At 40.1% G+C, this 20,007-nt stretch overlaps 1 protein-coding gene across 2 annotated transcripts in view; it reads right to left on the bottom strand.

The window, feature by feature from the left end:
• The window catches only part of SPI (BEACH-DOMAIN HOMOLOG A1), a 67,289-nt gene extending 64,658 nt beyond the window's left edge, over positions 1-2,631 (bottom strand). For both annotated transcript variants that reach the window (XR_015543966.1, XM_087401875.1), the window contains exons 1-3: positions 1,934-2,631; positions 747-1,247; positions 462-531 (exon numbers count right to left, since the gene is read on the bottom strand). Coding sequence is in view for 1 of the 2 variants with exons in the window: in XM_087401875.1 (XP_087258001.1) it covers positions 462-531; positions 747-862 (186 nt within the window). In the remaining variant the exon portion in view is untranslated. The remainder of the gene's footprint in view (positions 1-461; positions 532-746; positions 1,248-1,933) is intronic.
• Positions 2,632-20,007: the final 17,376 nt, after the last annotated feature.

The following is a 20,007-nucleotide window of genomic DNA, read 5'->3' as shown; positions in this document are numbered from 1 at the left end:
ATGGAAATATTCGAGTTAATGTGGGACATTTTATGATATTCACTGTAGTATATTCAGCCTGTTCGGATTTATCATGAATATCAGCTAAACCTATGTTACATTGACACATACACAAATGCCCAATCTGCCAATGGAAAGATTTGATTCAGATTATATGCAGAAATTTAAAACTCCACAACTCGAACTGTCTCAAATGGACTATGTTACATTGACACATACACAAATGCCCAATCTGCCAATGGAAAGATTTGATTCAGATTATATGCAGAAATTCAAAACTCCACAACTTGAATGGTCTCAAATGGACTATGTACTGCAAGGGCCTGCACAGACCACTCCTTCCGAAAGACTTATCACCCCAACTACCTGGAGAGATGCAGAATAAGTTCTGTTGTCCGAACCTTTCTTGGCTTCTACCCTTGATACACAACACAATGTGGAGATCACCTAAACAATCGTACCTTCTCCAAACTGGAAGAACGAAACTCCTCCCAGAATCTTTTGAAATCCAACTCTGATTCATGAGTGTTTCTGCACAAAAATTCTTATTGCAATCAATACACCTTTACAAAACCTCTTCAAAGTCAACCTCTCCTTGCAACACAATAAGTGTGCACAAGACTATAACTTATACAGATAGCCGAACTTTTAATCCTGAAACTAGATTGAAACACTTGGATATTCAACTTCTGTTATGTTTCCAGATCGCAGCACAAAAAAATGACAATTTGAGCAATCTGCTTTACCTTGAATTGACAGGAGATCCATTAACTGCAAGATTAAGCTGGTCGTGCCCAGGCGACAATGCTGATTGTGACTGTGGGAAGCCAACTTTATCTTTGAAGCGTGCCACCCATTTCATTGTTGCTTTGTTTGTTGCTGAAACAAGGTTGACATCTGTAGCTTGTTCTTCATGCAATTGGTTATGACCTCTAGTACCAAACCCTAGTCAACAAACTTGCCAATAGGAATATGCATCTGTTCTCCAGAAATGTAATTGCAAAAGCAAGTTCTTAGAGTAGTTTTTCAGATATAATGGCATGGGACGCCACCCCTTTCTTATCAAACATAAAGTTCGTCTTTGTCCATGAGCTTGGGCGCTCATCTTCCAAGATTGCTAAAATATTTTTAACCCCTGGTTCATCCAAACTTCCTCTGATCTCAAGGAGCAAGCAGCCATTTTGCTCTTGGCATCAGTCATGAATCACAAAATCCATAAAGAAATTGGAGGTGTTGCTCGTCGCCCACTGCCATTCAGTAACAGACTGAATTAGATCACAGAACTCAAATATCTTGCTTGTACATGCATGACCCGTACATAATGTTTCTTAATGAAAAGGAGGGTTTCACAATTCGAATAGGATTTACTCCAAGCGATAAAAATCTAGACTGTCATGTATGTGTCTTATCTTTGACCTACAAGGGCAGCCAATTGCTAGATTTTCAATCGGATGTGAACATAGTATAAAATTCCTGATCAACCAGCATATAGGAGCGATAGGATGGGTATGGATCATAGAAATCTCTCAGAAGGAAAGCGCTGAGTTACATCTACAATTTTTTAAGTTTTTTGTGGCAAGGAACCTATTGATTGTAACTCGGGATAAAAACTGTGGCAAAATCCAAATACACCAGGCAAGTTTTGGTGACACACGTAGTAGTGATCCTTGCATTTGGTTCTAAGAAAAGCAACATCACGACGCATCACAAAAGCGAATGTACATCCTAACAACCAGAAGACGCAATAGTAAAGCCATGTAATCGAAAAGCATTCAACAGTTGCATGAGAGATGAGCACAACTCGAAGTAGAACATAGTATTTGCTGATGCGTTCAAGTAAAATCTAGACAGATTTCCCCAATCCAAAACAAAAAGGAAGGGGTGGGGGGGGGGGGTAAACGATTCCAGTAGGATTTTACGAAGCAACCCGTACCACAATGGAAGTGATCAAGGACGCCCGTTGAAGGGCGAGGCGGAACCAAATGCACGAGCGAGTGCAGTTCGATGAAATGATCGGAAAGTTCAGAGATGAGGACCCCAGTGCAGAATCAGCCTCACGGGACTTGAAGAAGGATCGGCTTGAAAGTATCAATTTGAGCTTCCGCCCCTTGCCGGCAAGCTAAGCAAGGAGATATAGGCTGATCGTTGTGACTCGGAACTTGGAAGGATCAATCGTGCAAGAGCATCCTCAAATTCGATTTTTTGCATACGGTTGATTGCACTGGTAAGCAGATTTCCATTACCAAATTGGTCACCCTGTATTGCCGAACCGATGTTCCTGAGGGATTAGGCCTCCTGCTCGATTTAAGCCTGCGGATCGGCCTTCAAAGCTCAAGTAGTTATCGATGTCGTTCTCTGCGCAATGCTTATAAGAACGTTCTACAGCGTCATCCGATTCACAAGCGGCACCGTAAATGCTCCGGGGCCCTTGTCTGCTGAAATGAGGCGAGGCGGGAGGTCTCTCTACGGATCGAAAGCAGGGTAGCGATTCTGGGAGGGATGGAAAGGAAGCGGAGCTAAGAAAGGAAGGTCCGATGGTTGGAAAGCTGAGCCAAAAGGATGAAGGGGAAGGAGAAGGAGATGAAGGCGATGAGGGAAGATGAAGATCCAAGGGCAAACTGGGGATGATTCGTGGAGAAGCAGCGCAAACACAGGGAAGAGAATCAACACACAGTGCCATAAGCCTCTCGAGTTCCTTCCCCCCATGCTTAGGGTTTAATCCCCTCATTAACTCCCTTAATCCCTTGATTAAGTCTCTAATCGGACCCCCTTCCCGCCGGCGGCCAAGTCTCAGCTTCGGACGCCGAGCCTGCAGACTCGGCAAGAGCTGCAGGCTCGGTAGATGTCTGGGCTGGTTTTCGCTGGTTATTTTGGCTCGAAAAGTGGTTTTGGTTGGCTCGGCCTAGACCTGGTGCAGGCTCGGCATGGCCTGGCTGGTTCTGACTGGCTCGGCAGTTGGTTTTCCGTGGCTCGGCGGGTGGTTTTGGCGGCGGGGATCTTACTCGGACGGGTTGTTTTTGCGTTGAAGGAATCCGGTGAGTGGTTTCGTGGTTTTGTTTTTTGTTTTTTAAATCAAAATTGGGGTTTAGGCCGGCGCATTTGAACGCACGTTGCCCACATCGTGGCCGGCCATTCTTTTAACTCCACGTCCGTCTTTTTTACCCTTATATTTCATCTCTCTCTCTCTCTCTCTCCGTCCTTTTAACCTGCCACAACTCAATTCACCTCTCCTTGTCTCTCTCTCTCTCTCTCTCTCTATACTAATGCTTTTGTTATGGCCTTGTAGCTGAAAAGACAACTCCAACGTACAACTACTCATGGATTGTCATCCGGATCTCATTATAATGTAACCCATGCCACACATCACATGAATAAGAAGGCTTCTCTCTCTCTCTCTCTCTCTCTCTCTCTCTCTCTCTCTCTCTCTCTATATGTATATGTATATGTATATTCCTCCCACGAAGAGAGGAGCTTGTTTTAGAACTCTACTTGCTCGACAAGGCAATCCCCTTAGGACAATAATATATTCTTCTTCTTCTTCTCTCTCTCTCTCTCTCTCTCTCTCTCTCTCTCTCTCTCCACACACACACTCATAAAAAATAAAATCTTTACATCACAACTTTTGCAAATGCAAGAGGCATGGCATAAGTGTCAACCTATCATAATTCATGCTTTATAATATTAAGAAAGTTGCACTTCATTTATGACATTTAAGCTTTTTTTTTTTAACTAACTTTAAAAATGTAAAAACCCCCTTTTCTTACCTTCAAAGGTTGGAGAAGGAGATTGCTTCCTAGTGAACAATTATGGCCCATCTCCTTATTACACTTTGTTGAGTACATTGAAATGTCACAGATCGTTATGGAGATAGTTTGAGTGTTAGCACTAACAAGTATGGAGATCATATGTTAGAAATCTACCTAAGCTAAAGTACAGTGGATCCCTAGCATACAAAAAGACACAAACATATTAATGCATCTACAAGAGGTGTACGACATTAGTTTTTTGCCATTATCACACTCTTTTGTGAGTTTAAACATATGCCTAAGCAAACATATTGTGTTTGCACATATGCTCACATGTACACACATAAAAGGCGTGAGTGGTTTATGTGTATGTCCATTTGTATGCACATGTGTATTTGACTATGTCTTGATTCACATGTCGAGTTATTTGATGCCTTATTTTTCATGCCATGACATTTACCAAAGAATAGTTTGGTGCAAATTGTCATGTATAAGTTCATCAAATGGAATGAGTAGAAAAGCTAAACTTTCGAGGACAATCTTGTTCTTTCTATGAGAGCTAGAAAGAAGAGGTTCAAGAAACAAGGACACTCTTTATTGAAAAGTCGAACACTTCAAAGAACGTTTAGGATTTGAAAAGTGCATAAAGCAAGTAATGTGTCATTATCAGCCTTGCTTTTCCTAAAAGCAAGGAATTGTGGAACATACTTTAGTGAGGATGGTCAACCAATGTCTTGACTTTCTTTATGCATTTAGGTTGCTATAAAGATTGTGTATAATTTGCCAGGTGGCTACATTTGAACCCTCAATTAATGATAGCATCTTGTTTCTCTAGTTAGGATATGCATGTCTTGTTTTCACTCGATCTTATGGGGCTTTTCCTTTGTTTGAAACAAAATTTAAAGAAAACTCTATTGCATGCTTTTACTATAACAATGACAACTAGAAGTGTGACTTTTCATGTTATCGATTCTTTATTCATTATTTTTTTAAAAAGCATTACATTTCAAAAGGGACTATGTGATGTGAAAAATCGTCATTATTTTTAAAAAAAGCATTACATTTCAAAAGGGACTATGTGATGTGAAATTTCACTTAAAGCCATCGATCAAAAGCAACTAATTGGAACATGAACATGGAAGTGTAAAATGTGATTAGAAATGTAGACATCGGGGAAACATACAATTTCTTGAAATGTGAAAGTCCCTACATTTAAAAATTCAAATTCAACACAAGCATATGGAATTTTTGGGACATCTAAATAGCTATATGTTGTCCAACCCCCTTCAACTTCATATGCAAATAACACAAGATATCTTTGGGGAAAACCTTCAAGTTGGCGAGGCTAGTCGCTCCCTGAAAAGATGGAGGAGTGACACCACGGGTTCTAAGCGGTGAGGGAAATGAGTGTTGTGAGCAGAGATGAAGGCAATGTCTCAAGAAAGGTGGTCGCAATAGGCAAAGATTCGGGGGGAGCATGTCGAAGAAGATGTCGAATCAATGTCCTACATGAAGAAACGCCTACTTCTTCTTCACTGGCAACCTTAGAGAGGCTTCAGCAATTCCTCATCTTCGAATGTCATATTCCAATGTCGGCCTATGTGGTGACGTTCATTGGCAAAGGTTTTTTCTTGGTGCATTTTGTGTCGAAAACTCTTTGTAATAATATGCTAGGCAAGTCTTACATGTTTGCAGATGCTTTGGTGCTCGTATCCTCTGGGGTGCTTCATTTTTTGTGGATGAGTTTCTATATCATGACTGCCGAGTGTGGGTGGATTTTCCAATCTGCCTCCGTGGCCAGGTGACTCTCTCGACAGGATGGCAACCACGCTAGGAAAGGTTCTCATTCCTTCGACTACGAGGTCTCCGTTTGGTCGTAAAAGAGCGTGGATCCTATGGGATTGTGCCAGATTTCATCGAAGTCACATTTTTGGGAGGCTTATCGATTGCCCAATGGGCCAGGTTTGGTCCCTTCCCCGATTCCTATTTTATCTGTAAGCAGACATGAAACTTCACTAAGGAATGCCTGGAGAGGCCAATGAACACAGCTCGCTTGATCGAACAAGGTCGCATCACCCACGGAATCTGATATGCAGAAAGATGTATCGATCTAGACGAATGGCAATCAGTCAATCCAATCGATTTGACCAACCACGAGTGAAGGTGATCATGGTTCAATAGGGGGCAACTAGCACACAACTGAACAATGGAGGGTGGTGGGAAAAAAAGGAAAATCTAAGATGGTTGACTCCAATGCAAAACCAATGTGGGGTATCTGTCACGAAAAGATAGAAGATCCAAAACCATTCATGAAGCTGCAATGGTTCTCCAATGGGGGAGAGTGTCCATGTGTGTGAGACACATGTACTTTTGCTATGGACTCCTCTACATGCAAGGGATGTTGAGAACTTAAGGGGGAGAGATTGAGAGAATGCAAGGGAAGGGAGAATGAATGAGTGACATGAATGGGTATCACCCTTTCAATAGTGGTCTTTGGAATCCAAGGCCCATGTACCCATTTCACTACCCTTAAACAATGACTATGACTTCCTACCATTCAATCTAAACAATAATATACCCTAATACAATCTAAACCATAATATTGTCGTGACATGCCCTCTTGCTTGGGGATCAATTGTCCTCAATTGATAGGTCTTCATCCTGTCATGTCTTTATGTTTAATTTCATGCTTCATAGTACTACATTAATGCTTGACTTTCTTGGCAGATATACCACGGAGATCTTTGTGTTGTTTGGACTCTGTACTCATTGATGGTTCTCACCATTCTTGACTCATTGAGGTTTTCTCAATTCCCTTACACATGCAGCTAATTGCTTGTAAGCAGCTGTTCTTTTTGAGTTTGGCTCTCGTTTGGCTCAATTGTCGTTGTCGTGTGTTGGTGGAGATTCCGGTTTGCTTCCCAAATATCAACTTGCAATGTTCAGCCTCAGACCTCTATGGTGCCATGTTGTTGTTGGCTCTCCTTCTCGTGGTGTCAAGCCACTCCTCGTGCCTAATGCCTCCTATTGATGCTTATCCTGCTGCTACGGTGCATGCTTGTAATTCTAGTATTTCTATTGCTATCGAGTCATCTAGATGTTGATTTCCTAATTTCTTCATCCTTATACTCTACTTTTTCTCACTTGCAACAACTGGGATTGTTGCTTCATTGTCTACCTTGTTCTTCAAATGATGGCTGCTTCCCTCTCCATCAATGAGCATTCCAACTTTGTGGGGATCCCCACATAGGTTGGCACCACTACCATTAAACCAATAAGAGCTTGTTCAAGTGTTACATCAACCATATTTGCATAAAGCTGAGGCGGGAGACCAAGAGGGCTTGACAATGCAATGGTGGACAATTAATGCCAAGGCAAAATAGATCTAGCATTCAGAGGGATGCCAAGAGAGGTTGTGAGTCGTGGTTGGGAGGAAAATGCAAGAGAAGCCCTCTATGATGGAGAAGACGTAGTATTGGTATCAAAGCCGCTTTGCAAGACTATTGAGAACGCCGTGAAGTACACTGAGATCCTTTCAATCCGTTCTCCCCTGTCCCTGACTCGAGTTTTTGGAGACCGTGACCCTAATGATCTTGTGGCGTGATCGTAGAGCAGCAAAAGAAGGAGTAAGGCACATGACTTCGGGTTCAAATTTGTGACTCCAAATAGATAGCAGCGTGCGAAGTCGAAAGTGCTTAAAGACTATCTACAAGCTGGAACAACTATGCAATGATCTATAGGAGATCATAAGCTCTGGCAATAGAGAGCTTGGAGTTGTGAGTGACTATGAACCAAAATCTCAAGCTGTGGGCGAAGAAGGAGCATGGCGCTGAAGATGTAATAGCAAAATAGGCCCAGGAGATGCATTCTACCTACAGCTTAGAAGAAGCACAGTGAAAGGCTGATGCACCCAACAAGAAGATAGACATCGTTATCTCTGTCCCTGATTACAATAGTTAGATGTGAAGCGCTTGAAGGAGCTTGCGACACTAATCTTCCAAGAAACGACTTTACTGGCATTGTTCCTTGTGATCTTCGATTTGGGCATGCTGAATACTTTGGACTTCCATGAGATCTTGTTGAGGCTCTCTCCCTCCACAGACGTTCACAGAGAAGTCGTTGCAATAGACAAAGAAACTGCCATGTCATACAAAGGTTTTTTGACCTTTGAAGAAAGCCACATCATTTTTCTAAAGGTCCCCCTTTTTCCAAGGTCCTAAAATCCTTTTTCACCTCTCTAAGAATTTATATCTTTAAAATCCTAAGGCTCCTCTAAAGCCTTTTCTTCTTTTTGAAAGTCCTAAGGCATATCATCCTCTTTTTCTCTAAACCTCACCAAATTCAAAGAAGAAGATCGAAGCGAGGAATTCAAGATTTCGAAGCGAGGAGTTCGAGATTTCGAAGAAAGCAAAAAGAGTGGAATCGAAAGAGTAGTTCATGAAACAAAGAAAGCACACCAACCTCAAAGACAAATTCAAGGCCATCGAACAAATACCAAGGAAGTGGGCATCATATTTTTCTCTTTGACATAAAGCGCTTTGCTTTATAATTTTTGAAAAATACGCATCTTTAAAATGACAACTCTAGAAAGGGATGATATGGTTAGACATGCCAAGGAAAGGGCTGGGAAAGGAAAAGCTGTAGTTGGAGAGGAAACACATGAGGAGGTACAAATTGAAACTCAAGAGGATAACGTGGAAATGGAGGACATAGACTACGGTGATTATGGAATTCACTAAACTTGAATCTCGAACACAAAATATAGAAACACAGCTAGGAGTTATTAGTGATACATTGAAAACCCTAGTTGAAGCCATAACTAAGTTAGCCGATTCTCAATCGGTAACTATTACTGAAAAATCACCGATTCCTCCTAATCAAGTTGAGAGGTCCACGTCTCGACTTAGAGAAACCTCTAACATCCTTAAGGACTTGAAACCGCTAATTTTCAATGGGGAAGAAAAGGAGCATAATAAAGATGCGATTAGTACGTTCTTACAAAAGTGGCAAGACTTCCATCGACTCAGGAAGACTCCTCCTAAAAATCAAGTCATCGAAGAAAGTCTTTCCCTTCGAAATAAAGCCTATAAATGGTGGATGAGCCTCATGGAAAATGATAGAATTCCTAGGTATTGGATTGAGTTTGAACAAGCTTCCTAAAATCAAGTCATCGAAGAAAGTCTTTCCCTTGGAAATAAAGCCTATAAATGGTGGATGAGCCTCATGGAAAATGATAGAATTCCTAGGTATTGGATTGAGTTTAAACAAGCCTTCCTAAAAGAGTTGGAAAATGAATTAGAAAGAGTGTGGGAGGCTTGGGACAATTGCACAATGGGTAAAAACACTCTAGTCTAGTACATAGCGAACTATAGGGAGGCAGTCCTTAAGTTGAAGGGAATTGATGAATTCCAAAAAATAAGGGGTTTCGTGAGAGGTCCCAAAGACACTTATAAGGTTGAGGTGAAAACAAATTCTCCTAAAACCTTTGAGGAAGCCATTAAGTATGCCCAAATATATGATGGTACGACGGGAAAATTCAAAGTTGGAACTTCAGAGCAAACAGGTTTTGTTCCAAAGTTCAACAGATTTCCCAATTTGAAAAGGAAGGGGCACTTTAAGAAGGAGGTTCCTCAGGCATCACCTAAGAAACCTCAAACACAAAATTATCCTCTCTTGAAGAAAGAGGATTACGAAAGGGCTAGGCAAGAAAATATTTGCTTCAAATGTTTGGGCAAAGACCATGCTGCTTGGAATTGCCCTAAAAATAAACAAGCGGGCGCTAAAGCCCCAAATAGACCTCCATAAAAACAAGTACATGTGGTGCAAGTGTTGCCGCTTAATAGTATTGAAAAGTACACTGAGGTAGAGTCCTATCATGAGGATAGCACCCACATGTGCTTTCTATCATCGGCAATGTGGCAGCCCACCTTTGGTCCTCATGACTTATGAGGATGCATGGAAAAATTAAGGGGCAAAGGGTAAGAGTGATGGTCGATGATAGTGCAACACATAATTTCTTGAACTCCTCGTTAGTTAAGAAATTCAAATTTCCTTAGAGTCCAAGTGCCCCTTTGGCAAAGGGCAGTGATAAAAAAGTTTGGGACACCATGATACATGGTGTAGAGGTGGATATTCAAGATTATCAGGATGCCTTGGATTTCCAAATCATGCATCTCGACCGAACAGATGTGGTGCTTGCTCAAGAATGGCTGTATAATCTTGGGCATAGCTTACAGCGGAGTTATCTTAATAACTCCATTATGTTTGAGAAAGATGGTAGAGTCTTCCAGATTCAAGGAGAACATGATGTGCCTAACTCTCCTCCTATTTGTTCGATGGAATTGGAACGACTACTACACCAAGAAGAATGCAAGGTATCTTTGTGACGTTACTTTTATTGGTGACTTTATGTCTTCTGCATCAGAAAGAAGTAATATTGTTTTTGACAATGTTAAAAAGTATAAATCTTCTTTCAACGATTTAATGTTTGAATTTAAAGATGTTTTGCCGTTTGATTTGCCTGATGGTTTACCCTCGAGAGAGAAGTAGATCATAAAATAGATTTAATTCTTGGATCTAACCCCCATATAGGCTTAGTCAAATGGAGGAATGTGAGGTTGAAAGACAATTAACAGAATTTCGAAGGAAGGTCCAAATCCAACCAAGTAGCTCACCTTGGTTTGTGCTAGTTTTACTGTGGTAAAGAAAATGGATGGTACTATGCATTTATGCATATATTACAGAGCACTAAATAAAAAAACCATAAACAATAAGTATTCTATGCCTCTCATTAATGAGCTCTGTGATCAATTGCAAGGGGCAAAATACTTTACTAAAATTGATCAGGATATCACCAAGTACGAATTAGGGAAGAGAATGTCCCTAAGACATCATTTCGTACTAGGTATGGGCATTATCAATTTAAAGTAATGCCATTTGGATTAACAAATGCTCCAGCAACTTTCATGACACTTATGAATAGTGTCTTAAGGCCATATCTAGGAAAATTTGCTATAGTGTTTTTTGATGATATCCTTATTTATAGTAAAATCATAAAAAAGCATTTGGAACATTTGCGAACAGTGTTCCAACTACTTAGAGATAATTCTCTCTTTGCTAAAGAATCCAAATGTGAATTCTTTGCAAAAGAAGTGAAATACTTGGGACATATAATATCCCAAGAAGGGGTTCGTATGGACCCTGACAAAGTAAGGGCCATATTGGAATGGCCACATCCTACAAATCTAGAAGAATTACATATATTCTTAGGTTTTTCAGGATTCTATAAGAGATTCAATCCAGGATTACGCTAAGATTACTATTTTGATGATGACGGACTAGCTTAAGGGGAAGGGAAGCACCTTCATATGGGGTGAACCTCAAAAGAGAAGTTTTGAAAAATTAAAAGTAGCTATAGCGGCAACTCCTGTCTTAAAAGTAGTGGATCCCAATGAACCATTCATGGTTGAGACATATGTCAGTGATTTTGCTGTTGGGGTGGTACTTTTACAAAAATGTCGACCTATGGCTTTTGAAAGCAAAAAGTTAGATCGTGCCCAATAGAATTACTCAACATATGAGAAGGAACTATATGCTATAGTCTATGCTTTAAAAAAGTGGAGGCACCACTTATATGGTGTAAAATTTGAGATCATCTTTGATCAGGAGAGCATTAAGTGGAGTTGTAATCAGCTAAGCTTAAAGGTAGAAAAGCTAGATGGGTTGAGTTAATGCAAGAGTTTGATATACAATTGACATATAGGAAAGGGAAGTTCAATGTGGTAGTAGACTCTCTTAGCCGTGAATGCCAATTGTTAATGAATTGAGTTTTACTCAATTTTAGAATGATTTCCTAGAGTCCTTAAAGGGGAAATGTGAGTTTGATCCTCACTTCTCTGAAATCTGGAAAGCAATTAGAAATAAGGATCCAACTAATCGAGAGGCTTTCATGAGTTGTATGGAAATGGCGACACACCATAGGTTGGTGATAAAGGACTCAAGTGAAAAAAATATACTATTGAAGATGGCTACTTGCTCTACAAGGGTAGAGTATGTGTCCCAGATAATAATGACATTAGGTGCCAAATTCTTTTTGAATGTCATGATAGTCCAAGTGCTGGACACCCGGGAATTCAAGAGACATATGTGCTTCTGAAAAGACAATTCTTTTGGCCGGGAATAGGTAAGGACGTCCAAGATTATGTATTGAAGTGCCGAAAATGCCAGGTTAATAAGGCTGAATGCCTTAAGGTAGGAGGTCTCCTATACCCATTGGAGATTCCACTCCATTGTTTTCATTGTGGGATTACCTACTAGGACACTGAGGGGGCACAACTCAGTGTGGGTAATTGTGGATCCGTTGACCAAGATGGCTCATTTTATTTCTATCCAATGAAGATGTTAAAACTTCAGAATTAGCTAGGCTATTTGTGATACACGTTTTATCTATTCATGATGATGTATGGATTTCAACCAATAGTCCCAATGATGATACACGTTTTATCTATTCATGATGATGTATGGATTTCAACCAATAGTCCCAATGATAGTGGGACTCAAAAAAGAGAAGGTTCAAGCAGCCAAAGACTTTCTTGAAGATATGAATCAAATGCTTAAGTTAGCTAAAGATAACATAAGAAGAGCTCAGGATATAGAGCACGAAGTTATGCAAACCCCCACCATAGAAAGTTGGAGTTTGAAGTAAATGAGAAAGTCTACCTTAAGGTACCTGAATCTTCAGAATCTCTAAAGATAGGTAAATGTCCGAAAAAGAAAATTTTCAAGGAAGAATTGATACATCTGATTAAGCCCGTCGAAATTCTCAGAATCAGCATGCAGAAAAAGTACAAAAATTGAGGAGAAAGAAACGTACGTTTCGGAGATCAGAAGCCGAACATAAGTGCAACATGTCTTTGGAGGCGCAAGACAGGACGTGAGCGTAAGATTCCAAGGTGATAGGAGGCGATCGTGAGCCCTGAATGGTTTTAGAGCGAGGGTGAGGCTGCGGGAAAAGATTAGGATCTGCCATGAACGCAAACAGAGGAGATAATTTAGGCCAAGAAGGGAGGAACTTGCAGGTTATGAGAGTGGATCATGATCTGCCGCCATAGCCGAGCTCGCATGAATCAAAATGGCAAAGATGAAGATGAGGTGAAGAAGAAAGGGGCTTTTGCAGCATTGCGCCCAAAGTCGTGCAGATTAGCCTTAACCTTTTACTAATTAGGATAGAATTATCCTAGCCATTCACTAATTAGGTTTGTGTCATCCCAACACACAGCAACCAAGCTAACATTCTCTCAATACCTCGCCTCGTGCTTGATGCCGCCCTTGTGAAGAGTTGCTCTCGCGAAGAATGGATGGGCAACACACTTGGTTTATTTTGTTTCGAGTGCCATTTTTCTACATGAAGCACTAACATCCACCAGACAACTCATGGTGAACACTTGTTTCTCTGAGAAGAACGTATAGGCAATAAGCAGTGCAGCTAGGGATGACATGCCTGACTCCTACTCGAGCGTCTCGCCGAGGTGATGCTAGTGAGCCGTGTTGTAGCTCAATTCCTAGCACATGTTTGGTCAGTGAAGGATTGCCTCAAATAAGGAGTCAACCAGCATATCTTACGAGTATTCATCTGTTCTCCTTCATGTGGAACGGCCTCTTATCACCACAACCAAATCTAATGCCAAAATGTGTTGTAAGTTGCATCTCCAAAGGGATGATGGTCTGAAATTGAACCCTCCAGCAATCATGGTGTAAGGGAGGACATACAATCCGTGGATTATCCTCTAGAGGCTTCAAAATTATCTCGAATAAATCAGAGGTTGTGCTTGCACCTATGAAAGGTCCGGTCAGATCATCATCCTTTAGAGGCTTCGACTTCATCAATTTGGAGGCTATGCATACATCTAGGGAATATCTTGGGGTCCCAACTGGATGATAAGATTGTTCATGCCATGGAAGATTTGTCAAGGACTACTAAGAATATAATGGATGCAATCATGCATGATCAAGCAGGACAGGTGAAGAACCTTGGAAAGTTGTGGAAAAGAAGGGTAAGGTTTAGGTCGAAGTCCAGGATAAGAAGGTGGGTGGTTCCAATTCAATTTAACCTATCGTCGGTGAAGGCTGAAAGGAAGCAAGCAGTAATGAGAGTGAGACTTGAGCTCAGGATCCTATAGGTAGTGGCCAGGTGGAGTTTGTGGATGGTGTGGCAGATGAACTATTAAAGGCAAACCATAGGAAACAAGTGCTAGAGGAGAAAGTGCAGAATAGGTTGCCTTTGGATGAGAGTGGGTTGAGCAAGCAAGTGTCTAAGGAGGCCTCGAAAAGTATTAAGAACGTGGCTCAAAATGTTGGGGGTGAAATAGAGAGCAAGTTTAACTTCCTCCATGATGCTTACAAGGCCCTAGCACAGTCATAAGGAGGTGGGGGGACAGGGAAGCACTCTATGTCCCTACTGTCTTGGAATGTCATAACAAAAAGGATGTGATGCCACTGTTATACAATGGAATACCAAGATAGTTCTATTATACGAAGTGAAATGTGGAATTTGAAGAGAGTGTCTGGCTTGCCTTTAGAGCTAGCAAAATTCATAAGTTTTATTTTTTTTGAGACAAGGGATGGTGGTTGTGTGCACCTATGGGTGGCGGAGTTTGGCTTAATTTTGTAATTTTTGATCACTTACCTATAGGATGGTTGTTCTCTTTGCCTGGGGAGGTGGGAAGATCCTATGATATTCCATTTAAATTTGATGAGAATCTTTTGCGGAAGGAAGGATTCTATGAGAAAGTCAAGATAGAGTGGGGGTGTGTGTCTTCTAGTATCGCTAATCCCTAGGGTAGATGGGATAAGGCTATAAGGATTGTCCTTAGAGTGGCCAAAAGTTGGGATGCTAGAATTCAGTTTGAAAAGAAAAATGCTAATGAATGGCTTCTAGATTGTAGCAATAAGCTGAGGAAAGAGTTGGAGATATCATTAGGAAAAAAGGGAACTCATTTTGGGGCCTTTTGGCCAAAATGAAAAATCCCTCTCCACCAATCACAAGAGAGACAACGTAACGTTGCGAAAATAGAGAAAATACAAAATAGTTTCCCATAATAAGAGAAAGAGACAAAACTTTAAGGATGTACAACTGTGTAAACCTGACAAGGAGTCATTTTCAAAAAAGATCACGGACTCAAATGTGATTTCCCTCCTAAACAAGTTTTCCCGCTTGTACAAATCAAAGATTCAAATGTGCTTTCTTGAGTCTAAGGTTGGGCCTATTTTTCCCCACCTGTTCTCCTACTCACACTTTCCATCCATGGCAATTAGGACCCCAGGTCATCTTTCTTACTTGCGTTCCTACTTTACGTCCTAGTTCTCTCATTTGCATTTTACCCATTTGAAAGATTGGTTCTCTTTCATGAATCATCCATGGCAATAGGAAACCCAAGGTGTCCCAATGTGAAGCGGTGTGTAACTCAAAATGCAAAAGACCAAGACATAGAGGTGAGCATTGTTTCTCAACAACCTACAACATGCATATCATCTATAGAGGTTGCCAATAGTGTGAATGCAAATGGTCACTGGCAAAAGATGGTTGTGTCGAAAGGAAGTTGGGTGCTAATGTAGCCAATGAGGAGGACAAAACCACGGGAAACTCCAGATATTTACACATCAACAATTGAAGATGTGGACTACCAAAGTACCACTCATTGATGTAGACTACAACAGGCAAAGGATTCCATAAGTTTTGGTTGATGGAGGCTCAAGTGTCAATATCCTATCATAGGATATATTCAAAAAATTGTGCTGCAATGAATTGGTTCTAACACCATTCCAGGTGAGGATGGCTAACCAAAGGAGAATCCAAACTCTTGGAATATTGAGAGGGCAAGAGATTACAATCATGGGACTAACATTCACAGTCACATTTGTAGTGCTCAAAATGGAGGAAAAGGATTCTACTTACTCAATGCTATTGGGTAGGCCATGGTTAAGAGCTGCCAAGGTCAAAACAAATACTTGGCATGGATCATTGTCCTCCACCCACATGAATGGGGATCATCCTGTTGTGGGACCTGCACAAACTTAACAACCTTAGGATATGGTTTATATAATTGAGGAGGCCAAAAACATCATTGAACATCCACAAACGTCCTTACCTTTAAGTCAAAAATCTCAACACTATCAAGCAGGTCCACAATTAGAGGACAATGATCCAAGACATCGTATAACCTTTTTATTCCACTGCACGATAAAATCCTATCGTTAACAATGGTGAAGTAACAACTTAGAGCTTTATTTATATAGGGCTATATTAAAGAAAGAAAACATACAGATCAAGGTCCTTATGTGTTCCATAGAGAGAATTCATATGAAAGGCTTGTTTTTGTTGAAGATCAATAAACACTAGGCTCCAATGGTTGCTACAAAAAAAAGACAGATACAACAATCAACATTACAACAACAAATGATAGAAGAAATGAAATAAAATGTATTATTCACTTACTCAGAGTGATAAGGTAACAAGATGAGAGTGATCAAGGTGAAGTCATAGTGTTTGAACCACTTGACAAGATCAGTTGTAGGAACCTTTGGATTTCTTAGTAAGAGAGATATGCAAGGATCAAGTACATGAACCTTAAGTTGTTGCCTCTCTTTTAACCCTCCTCTATGCATCCTGGTAAAAATATTGTTATCAATGCATTGTATAAGAAATTGAGTCCATATCATCAATTAATCAAGAAACTCAACCATATTCATCACCTAAGCATGTAGATCAATTACCTGAGAACAAAAAAAAGAATTGTATGAATCTCCCATTCTCCTTGTGACATCAAAGCTCCCAAACAGTCTTGGGTCAGTGTTATATCTCTAACAGACCCAATCACAAGAGGGCCAATGAAACGTTGAGAAAATAGAGAAAATACAAAATAGTTCTCCATAATAAGAGAAAGAGACAAAACTTTAAGGATGTACTACTGTATAAACCTGACAAAGAGTCATCTTCAAAAAAGATCACAGTCTCAAATGTGATTTCCCTCCTAAACGAGTTTTCTCGCTTGTACGAATCAAAGATTCAAATGTGCTTTCTTAACTCTAAGATTGGGCCTATTTTCCCCCCCCAGTTCTCTTGCTCACACTTTCCATCCATGGCAATAGCCTACCCTAGGGCATCTTTCTTGCTTACATTCCTACTTTACATCCTAGTTCTCTCGCTTGCATTTTACCCATTTGAAAGTCTAGTTCTCTTTCATGAATCTCCATGGCAACAGGCAGCCCAAGGCGTCCCAATGCGAAGCGGTGTGTAACTCAAAATGCAAAGACCAAGACATAGAGGTGAGCATTGTTTCTCAACAACCTACAACAAGTATATCATCTATAGAGGTTTCCAATAGGGTGAATGTAGATGGTCGCTAGCAAATAGATGGTCGCTAGCAAAAGATGGTTGTTTCAAAAGGAAGTTGGGTGCTATTGTAGCCAACGAGGAGGAAAAATCCACGGTCGAATTATATATTTCTGACCTCTTGGAAAGGCAAGATCAAAGCTTTTAGAACAATATATGGTAAGAAAGGTATTAAGGAAATACTAGTCGAGCATGTATATATGCACAATGAACTTGTGCTGCATGATTATCTTCAATGGCACAGGCCCAATTGTGAGTTTTTAACCCTTTCGGATTGGTAGTTTCGAACATTTCAATTTTCAGCATAAACTAAAACGTGTTTTGCTTTTCAAATTCATATGAAGAATGGCAGTCAGTGGAGTGCATTTTGGGATTCTTGGATGTCTTGCATGGAGCAATAGGAGAATTACAATATCAAGCTAGATCTGCAACTCAATTAGCACAAACAGGTATCTTCTTCCATGACCATTTTAATGAATTGTCGGCGGACAAAATCAAACACTCATGGTGTGTTGAGGAAACAAGATCTTCTACCATGGAATACGATAGACCAGCCAGTGTCCCCTAGTAGTGTGATAGAGACATACAAGGCTAAGCTATTCACAAAATTTCAACGATGTTTACATCCAAGCATTGCTACAAGAATTGTAAAAATCAATGTATGCATGCCAATCATGGTTTTCCTTGAACTATTTAACAAGTATCCATTCAAGGTATGCAAAAAAATGCTCACCTACAAAGCAACTAGAAATGAAGAGAACTTTGACTTCTTGGATGATGGTTGGGATAAATCAATATTGAACAAGGTCTTCTGTGAGGTGGTGCCAAGTATGGTTATGATTAAGTATATGATTGCATGCCATAATTTATTAGTTCCAATGGACCAAGACTTTAACTTGTTTAGCCCTGAAAGCAAAGTATTGGAGATCAAGGTCTATGAATATGGAATATTGGTAAGTGTAATCTCAATAGGACAGTGTTGTATGCTAGCCCAATTGCATCATGACATTCGTGTGGAGACAGTGGATAGTATTTCAAAAGAATTCTCATTCATTATCAACAACAAAAAGGTGCATAGAATCTTTACAAATTGGTTCTTTAGTATCTTCATTTGTTATATTTACATGATTCATTCCTTGTCTTCATTTGTTACTAACAAAACATACAACAGCTATTGCATAGGAGGGAGAGCACAATTCAATGCAAAAGCATTATTGGAGAGACTGCTTATATTACTTCTCAATAACAATGAATAGGATTTCGCATGATTTTTGTACATGTAGAGTACTTCTCAACGACTTAGTGACCAACAGCCACACTGATCTTAGTGATTGTGGACATGTGTAGATATCTACCATGGCCCAACTCACAAAGAAGCCAGTGCACCAGCTCCTCCTGTACCATTCGCTCCTCTAACATTTGCTTCAACATCTCATCATCATCTCTTCTTGAGCTATTCGAGAAGCAACTAGAAAACCTCTGCTACTAGTCTAGCTTTGTACTCTCAATTATTGGGGAAACATACTTGGGAAGCTATGCTACTAGTCTAGCTGTAAAGCTGTATACATACTTTGAGTTGTTAACATTCCTCCTTCACTTGTAAAAAATTGTAATGCAAATTGAGTTTTTTAATCCGATATGAAACTTTTTTACATGAATTATTCATAATGGAAAGTTTATGGGTTTTACGAGTGATAAGGTCTCGTCTTTGTTAATTTTACTAATTTTCCATATGCTATCTTTAAACCCTTATAAGAAGGTACCCTTGATTCTTGATTTGAATTCATGTTATACTAATGTTACGTGTTATACGCACTACAAATAAGAGAAAGAATAATAGTTATGTAAAGAAATCATTGAGAGAAATCAAAACTCATATTACATGCCAATTGTATCAATACAAAAATCAGTTATACATAAGCAGAGACATCCCAAATGGGATTGTTGAGATAAATAAAAACTCATATTACAGGTATTGTATCAATATAATGAGTGAGTCATAATCACAATCTAAAGTAGTTGCAACTATGATGAAAATATGTAGCTAATCCTATGCAGATGAAGGCTACTATGAAGGAGGCTACTGATCAGGTTGAGACCACTCATCAAGCTACTGTGAAGGAGGCCGCTGATTAGGCTGAGGCTGCTCACATCAGGCTGCTACGAAGGAGGCTGGTGATCAAGCTGTGGGTCTAGTCATAAGGCTGCTGTGAAGGCTGAGGCTGCTTATCAGCCTGCTGTGGATCCTCACTGGAAAGCTTCTCTTCCACTTTGGGATTTTCCTTAGCCCCCTACTCCTTCCCTTCAACAACAGTAGTCTCCTTGCTTCCAAAATCACTACTCGTAGACCTCACTCTACATCTCCCTTGGGATACTTTATGAGCATAAGTTAATAGCTTTTCTATGACCATGGGACTATATCCATCGACATAGACTGATGTAAAGCTATCCTCTGAAACCTGAAATCAAGAAAAATAATAAGAAAGATTAGATTATATTTTGTTTCACAATGGCATTTGTACAAGAGTCAGTATGAAAATGTAGATTTATATACTTACCCTATCTGGTGGCAGATCTGCAAAGTAAGTATCTAATAAATACTTGGCATGGATCATTGTCCTCCACCCACATGAATGGGGATCATCCTGTGTGCTAGCTGCATAAACTTAACAACCTTAGGATATGGTTTATATAATTGAGGAGGCCAAAAACATCATTGAACATCCATAAATGTCCTTACCTTTAAGTCAAAAATCTCAACATTATCAAGCAAGTCCACATTTGAAGGACAATGATCCAAGACAACCAACAACCTTTTTATGCCACTGCAAGATAAAATCCTATCATTAATAATGGTGAAGTAACAACTTA

The sequence above is a fragment of the Dipteris shenzhenensis genome, chromosome 30 (assembly GCF_047967505.1).
Source record: "Dipteris shenzhenensis isolate YYH24624 ecotype China chromosome 30, Dip_SZ_1.0, whole genome shotgun sequence".
NCBI classification, from domain to species: Eukaryota; Viridiplantae; Streptophyta; class Polypodiopsida; order Gleicheniales; family Dipteridaceae; genus Dipteris; species Dipteris shenzhenensis.
The sequence above is the reverse complement of the archived record's forward strand: the minus strand, read 5'-3'. Positions and strand labels throughout refer to the sequence as shown.